General features: G+C 36.9%; 1 protein-coding gene across 13 annotated transcripts in view; it reads left to right on the plus strand.

Annotated features, from left to right (window-relative positions):
* Positions 1–6,473, plus strand: part of LOC138009471 (uncharacterized) — a 12,948-nt gene extending 6,475 nt beyond the window's left edge. For 5 of the 13 annotated variants that reach the window (XM_068856499.1, XM_068856502.1, XM_068856503.1 and 2 more), the window contains 7 exons: positions 844–948; positions 1,044–1,125; positions 2,091–2,138; positions 2,594–2,641; positions 3,738–3,773; positions 4,052–4,120; positions 4,553–6,473. In XM_068856499.1, coding sequence (XP_068712600.1) covers positions 844–948; positions 1,044–1,125; positions 2,091–2,138; positions 2,594–2,641; positions 3,738–3,773; positions 4,052–4,120; positions 4,553–4,597 — 433 coding nt within the window. In that variant the 3' untranslated portion in view covers positions 4,598–6,473. Of the gene's footprint in view, positions 1–843; positions 949–1,043; positions 1,126–1,853; positions 1,918–2,090; positions 2,139–2,593; positions 2,642–3,737; positions 3,774–4,051; positions 4,125–4,552 lie in introns of those variants that run through there. The other 8 variants (XR_011124404.1, XR_011124405.1, XM_068856500.1 and 5 more) reach the window with 8 other exon arrangements.
* The last annotated feature ends 1,027 nt before the right edge of the window (positions 6,474–7,500 follow it).

Here is a 7,500-nt window from a genome sequence, read left to right on the forward strand (position 1 = left end):
CTCGATATAAAATAATTATATCTTCCTACACAGCATGCCCTCGTCAAATAATTAAATATACAGGAAAAAACCACAATTTTTTTTTATGTAATATTCAACAATTGCTGGACACTAATGACATCTGAAGAGGCCATAAGAGCTCTGGAAAACTGCAATGTTCATTTTTCTTTGATGGGTTGCAAAAGTAACATAACTAATGATAAATGTACTATTCTGACACCTGTTGGTAGACAGTACTTAAGGAGTTGTCTCATACATCTGGATAGTGCTATAGTGCTATATGCCGGGTAAATCACTATCCAATGAATAAGTCATAGCGAAAACATTTGTCCTATCCAATGGATAGTGCTTTATCCGGTGGATAGCATTATCCATCTTTTGAGTAACTTGGCCCTTGTTGTGAGTTTATGTCTGTATTCCTATTTTTTGAAACTCAGTTAACTTAAATATTTTAGGGGACAGTCTTGCATGTATCCTTTTCTTAGTGATGCACTATGTAACTTCTGAAAGAAAGCAAACTACAAAAAACAATATTCTCTTTCTACAAAGTTATTATTATAATATTATTGATTATTATCATTAAAGGTTACTAAGCTAGCAAAGATCTATCATTCTAACACTTTCAGGAAGAAATGTTGCAGTATTGTTTACAAAAATTGCAATAATTATATTAGTAATATTTTTGAAAGGTCGGGGGGCAATACTGCTCAGTATTGAATGAACAGTAACTAATGGTGATAAATAAGGACAAAATAAAGAAAAAAAAAGATCATTTGCGGTAACATTCCAGTTTTTAGCTTAGTCAAGACTGACTTCTCAATTTTTTGTGTTTCATTTTAATAGTGTGTGGAAAAGAAAAGTTGCTGGTAAACAGTGGCCACCTTGTTCCCCGCATCTTACAGCCAACAATGTCATCCACAAGATTGGTTGTCAGAGACATAATAGAAGGTGAGGCCCACTACCAAACCACCTTAACCTTATTATTATGCCTTTGAAAGCAATCCAGTCAGTTTAAGTTGTTAAGTGCTGCTATTCCTTGATAGGAAACACAGAGGACCTAGCCACCAACCTTACTGCTGCAGTGGAGGATGCTATTCAGGCATCAAGTATTGTAAGATCACAGAGGTTAGATCGTCTTGTTATTTTCATATATAGAGAGTCAGAAACTTTAAGTTAGTTTTAAACTTCATTGTTTCATTCGTCCACCCCCAGTTTGTTTCCTCTTACTTTAACCCCTCTGTTATCCTGTCCATCTCCTATAATCACTTCGGTCATAATTTCACATCGAGAGCAAATACAAAAGATGCAATTGAAATTAATAAAATTATTATATGGCTAGTGTTTCTGGTCAATATAACGCACACTCTGATTGGCTAAGAACAGCTAAGCACTAGAGCATTATTCTCCCGTAATGCCAACGGGCCGATTATGAATTACCGGTATGCAAATCATTATTTTTCTTCTTTAGAACCGTTCTGTAAGCCATAATTAATAACAAATGACTTTTTTTGTCACCATTTGGTTGTTACAGCAAAGTATGAAACCCTGGCCAAGCTGTAATGACTTTGCTGTTGCTCTGTCAATATGGCCAGGCCTGAGTTTAAGATTTTGCTTTAATGACCTCACTCTCGGTTAGTGATTGGTTCTAAAAATTAAAAATGCTAGAGTTGTAAATGGAATGCTTAGCATAATTGGAGAAACAATGCATTGGAATAGACATTAGTCAGGAGGGACAATAATGAAGTGCATAGAATCTACATTTATTATTAGTATGACAACATTGCCTAGCAATAAATATTCATGCACCAAACCATATGAACTCCTCTAATAAAAGGTATTTCAATGAACTGCAGAGAGCTCTTGCAGCAACAGCGAGAGTTGAAACAGAGGCAGGACAAAGAATATTCAGAGCTATTGGTAAGGGCATGTGTAGTAGAGCAATCGTACATGTAAAGTATGAACCCCCCCCCCCCCCCTTCCTTTTTTCATTCATGTCACAAGAGAACATCCCCAAACCCAAAAAATAAAACACTTTGTTATATCAAAGTGCAGTGAACATGCTGAGGCCTAGTTGCATTTAAATATTTTAGGAAAGGGAAAACGTGAGAACACAACAGGACCAGCAACAACAAGTACTGGTAAAAATAAATGTTACAGCATTTCTCTCCTTTTACTAGCTCATTGCATAACATTTTGCATATCCTGATTTCTGAAAGACCCTTCCATGGAGCCTATAAAGTCTTGAGTTAAGACTAGACTTGAGTCTGTATCTACATGTAGTTTACACTAACGTCTGGTCTTTTAGGTAACTTTGAAAGTCTTTTGACATTGGTAGGGCTGATATTGTTCTGATGGGTCTTTACTTTCAAGTCATCCATTTCAATGCAAGAACAAAATTAACAAGAAAACCTTTTTTTTTTTACAGAACATTAAATTTTCTTGATTTAGGCAAAATGTGATTTGAAATGTGAAGGATAATTATTATGTAGTGATGACAACATTGATTTACAGTATACGTGCCTTATTTCTTTGCATTTTTATTTTTTATTTTAAGTTGCGTTTGTTTCATGAGACATTAATGTTAATTTTTCAGGAGAATTCAGAAAGTGAATTGGATAGGACGGTACAAGATACGGAACAGGTCTTGCATTCTTTTTATATAAACAGTATCTCTTGTAGAGATTCTGGGCATAAAATAGTAGTTTTTTTCTGACAGAGGAGTGTTGTAACATAACATGACAACACAACCACGGTCTTTTTTCGCAGCCAAAGCAAATGTCTAACTTAGACCAAATAGATGTATTTAATAAAAAAACAAGTAAAACTACAAGTTCATCCCTACATTCCCAAGAATGTTCAGGGAATGAGTGGGCGACCACGAAACAGGCTTGTAGGGATCAACTTGTAGTTTAACTTGTTTTTTTCTTCAATATATACTTCGCTCTACTTTTATGTATTGAGCACTGTTTTGCAAAATCAAGTTTCACTATATATATATATATATATATATATATATATATATATATATATATATGTGTGTGTGTGTGTGTGTGTGTGTGTGTGTAGAGAGAGAGAGAGAGAGAGAGAGAGAGAGTAGGAGAGAAACCCTGACAATGCACACCCCAAATAATCATATTTTTAACTGAATAAATGTTTGAAAGAAAATTTGCCCTGAGCGGGATTTGAACCGACGTCCCCCCATTACTAGTCGGGTGTGATCACCACTACACTATACTATATATATATATATACAGGCAGAATATAACGGTTTACATCAACAATGGACTCACAGCAGAAGGATCCAGAGGATACAGTACCACCACGTGAATAAATAAACGAATACTGAGTGAAAATAGTGGGGTAAACTTCTAACTGGTCTGACCTGGTTTCACAACGTTTCGGCTATTCAGCCTTCTTCAGATGAAAGTTAAAATCTAAAAACTAAAAACTATTTACAATACATGTGCACAATATGTAGACAGTGTGCCCACCCGGTTGTCACCATAATGGCTTTATGGCAACTCCTGAACTTGGGCACAGGATGTACGATTTACAAGTGGGCAGATGGAGCTGGATTGAGTGGTCTTGAACATTCAATGCTACTCAGAGTTTCATGCTTCTTGGGAAGCAACATATATATTTCCAATAACAGTAGCAAAGTTCTACAGTGTTGTGATGCAATATAGCTCCTCAGTAGGGCCTGATATATAAGTGGTGTAAGGTTTTTTTTTTTCTAGGTAAGACAGAAGAGACTTCGTTTCTTGGAAAAAGAGGTAAGTAACATTCTGGGAATATTTAAGAGAACATCCATTAAGTAACGCGTGACAGTCTACTATGCCAACATAACAAAACGTTGTAATTACTGTAAAATGCAGGGAATTCACCTTGTTATGGCTAAATCATTGCTATTTTTTCACTTTTTCAAGTTAACTTACATACATTGTAGCACCAGAATCAGCATATATTGAAACGAGAACCAAAAAAAGAATTAATTTTTGGGCCACGTTTGGTTGTATAAGGTTAAATGGAGATATGACTTTATTTTCTCCAGGTTGAACAGTCAAAACGTCCACGAGAGGACATTTATGACAATGACAATGATGAAGATAGCAGCAGAATTGTAAGTGCCCATCATACGTTGGCTATTGCAGAAGGTTCTCACCTGACGTCACAGCAGCCATATTGGTGCACAGAACAATAGAGAAAAAAAGTCTTTTGGGAATTTGACTTTATTATCATGCAAAACATGAGCCACAATTTGCTATTGTTTTGTGCACCAGCATGGTCGTCTCATCACGTGACTGAAAGAAAACCATTTATATTCTTTTGCTTTGCTCAGCGTTCTGTATCTCCAGCATTCGCTACCCTTACCAACGGACTCACGCTGCTCGGTAACAACATGTTTTAAATAGAAAGTAATGTCCTGCTTTGATTTTCAAGCCAATATTCAGCCATAATGATAACAGTTTACTATACAGGCATTAATTCATGTTCATGTGTCAGGATAAGGGTTAAGGGGTTCGTATTAATTTTCATTACTTTTGTTTTTCAGGTAACATTCCCAGGCATCAACAGGGACAACATTGCCAGTCAATAATTATCATTAAAATTAATATTTATTAACTGTCAGTGATAAGAATATTCCCAGTTACAAATCCTGATGTTCTAAGAACTGGGCATGGGACAATAAACTTACACGAGTGTTGTCCTCTGAAAGATGCAATTCAAGGGGGCATAGGAAGGGCCCTATATACAGCTTTCATGAATTCACTAGCTACGGCAATAAAGCCCTTGTTTTCTGGTGATTTTACTAAACGGTGAATGACAGGAAAATGCCGCGTTCATAGCTCGTTTTCCTGTTTTTGAAAACGCGCGGAAAACTCGGTGTTCACTATTGGTTAACAGAGGTAAAATAAGTTGTTCTCACCTAATTTTCCTGCACAAGGAAAATAGGTTTTATCAGTGTGTTTTCCAGCACATTTTACCCCAGTTATCCGGAGCGAGAAAACGAGGCGTTCATTGTATGTTTTCCTGAAGTTGTAAACGTAATGAAAACATAGCATTCCACAATGGTTTTCCTACAGGAGAATTACACCGGAAAACATGCTATTTTTCAAGTGTTTTTAGGTTTGGGAAAACGTAGTGAAAACGCGATGTTCAACGTCCATTTTGCTACAGGAGTGTTTCACCGACAAACACGCTGTTTTCCTGAGTGTTTTCCCCTGTTTTCGGTAGCAATCTAACACGGTATTTTGCAAGTGTTTTTCGAACTCGGGCTGAGGAAACACCGTCAAAATGTCAATTTTCCGATGAACGGCCGGCATGGCTGAGCACTTTCGAATTCCCATAGACCAAACGAGTGTTAACATGGTGTTGCAGAGAATTTTTCAATGAGAGCTAACGGCGTAAAAAATTCAGATGTTCCGCCAGCAGAGGTTTTAAATGAGTTGTAAATTCAGATAACACTAACGACTCGAGAAGAGCGCCATATTACCAAACACAGGTCGCCGAAGCTTGGGTCTCGCAGCGGCATCTACGCACGTTTTACGCCACCTATGCTGTAGAGGAATTCAAGTTTTATTAGTACCGAATCTATAAACAACTCACTTTAACTTTCGTGTCATCCAGTGTTTGATTTCAGTCTGAACTCGTGCAGTGGGCCGTGCAGTAACCTTGCCTGTTGCGCGTGCGCTAAATTTGATTGATTCGTTTGCAGCTAAACCACAATGAAAAGAGAGAGAATCAAGACGCAAATATATAAGTTCTCCTTCAGATCGTAACAATAAGATCGGCCAGAGGGTACAAGGTTTGCATCAATACGCGGTAGCGTTCATGGGTTTGTGCTCGGTGCGAGTCCTCACATGCAACCGATCCCAGAATCTGTAATCTTACGTCCTGTCGAGACGCTAGGGCCCTTCTGCTGTCTTACGCTTTGCAAATGGTGAGTTGCACCTCCAATGTAGGCCTCTGAGAGATCACTAGGCCCGATTCTAGAGTTTTTGGTTTGATAACTTTCTTTCATTTAAAAACCATTTTTTAAATTTGTTTGTATGTGCTTCCCTTGTCTCAGGGGCAGAGAAAATTGTGCTTCGGAGAAACGGCTTATCAACCTTGTTGGGCCGAGCGTTGTCACCTGCTTTTGCTGCTAGTAGACGGTGTCGATATCGAAAGCGTTACTGTTGACAATGATAGTACACAGAAGGAAAAAAGAAAATTTATAAACGTAAATAAACGTACGGATGGCTCCGGTACGATGAAGGGAAAACACTTCATGTATTGTGGTTTGCCCTAAGTAAAACAAGAATGTGCTCAACATGAATTAAGCCAATTTCTTAAGCCTCGGAGTCAACTTTGTAAACTAAATGGTATTGAACTTCAAAGGTGAAGCTGTATTATTATACTGAATGTTTTAAATGGGTTTAAGTGATCATTTTTAATGGAATAAAAATGAATTAGCGGTTCATGATTCCGCTGAGATGTATGTAAGGTTTTTTGGGTGGTATTTCTTAACTACAAACTGTGTTTTTTTTACTGGCTTTGTATTATTTTAAAGAGATCGAGCACTCTTGTTGAGGGACATATAATAATGTGTTTATTCAAGATGCTGTGAAATATAATCAGATACAAAGTACATCTTGAAAAGGAGAAACAAGAGGTTGTCCCTGTGACATTGTCCTTAAAAAGAAAAAAGGGACACATTGGTTTGGTCTAGGACTTGTTACATTTCATGGGGTGAGTGCCCAGGGACTCACTCTGACAATTTCTAACAAAATCACTGCTATCTACACAATGTAGCCTATTAAGTGAGGGAAGGGATGTATGAGAGATGAATAACCACATGAAATCCACCATGAACTACCTCTAAAATAATATAAATAAAGTCAGAAGTGATAATATGACCCAACTTTTTTAATTCTGCTGAAAAAAAAAACACCTTGTCACCTCAGTGCCCTTAACTTAACATCATCATGCATTTTCACATAACTTACCAAGTAAAAGCATTTCATATTTCCTGTATATTTCAGAAGTAATGTTATTTTTTCGGTTCCTTTTTGCCTGTTATTGACATCTGTAGTGGGGGATGGTGTTCTGATATTTTTAAAGGGAGGTAATTAAATATGACTTTGGGATAAGGTAAAAATAGTTGAAATAATTATACCAAATCAAACAATATAGAACTGTTTTATTAAGTGCATGACAGCACTATAAAACCAAACATCTCTTCTTAATGAATGGAGGCCAATGTTACATAAAAAATAATTAGATCAATTCCCTTATTTACATTTTTCATGATGTCGAATCAGGCAATCTGGTTATGACTTTAAAGAAAAAGATAATCATAATAAATCATTAGTATCACCCAACTAGTGGACTAATGCAAATCCTGCATTTTAATTGGCTTCGCTACTAGAGGACTATTGAGCCCTCGAGTAATAAAAAGCATGATGCTTTCTTTTGTAAATACCCCATTCGGCTTCGCCTTATGGGCTATCGACCCGT

The sequence above is a fragment of the Montipora foliosa genome, chromosome 7, assembly GCF_036669935.1.
Source record: "Montipora foliosa isolate CH-2021 chromosome 7, ASM3666993v2, whole genome shotgun sequence".
Taxonomy (NCBI): domain Eukaryota; kingdom Metazoa; phylum Cnidaria; class Anthozoa; order Scleractinia; family Acroporidae; genus Montipora; species Montipora foliosa.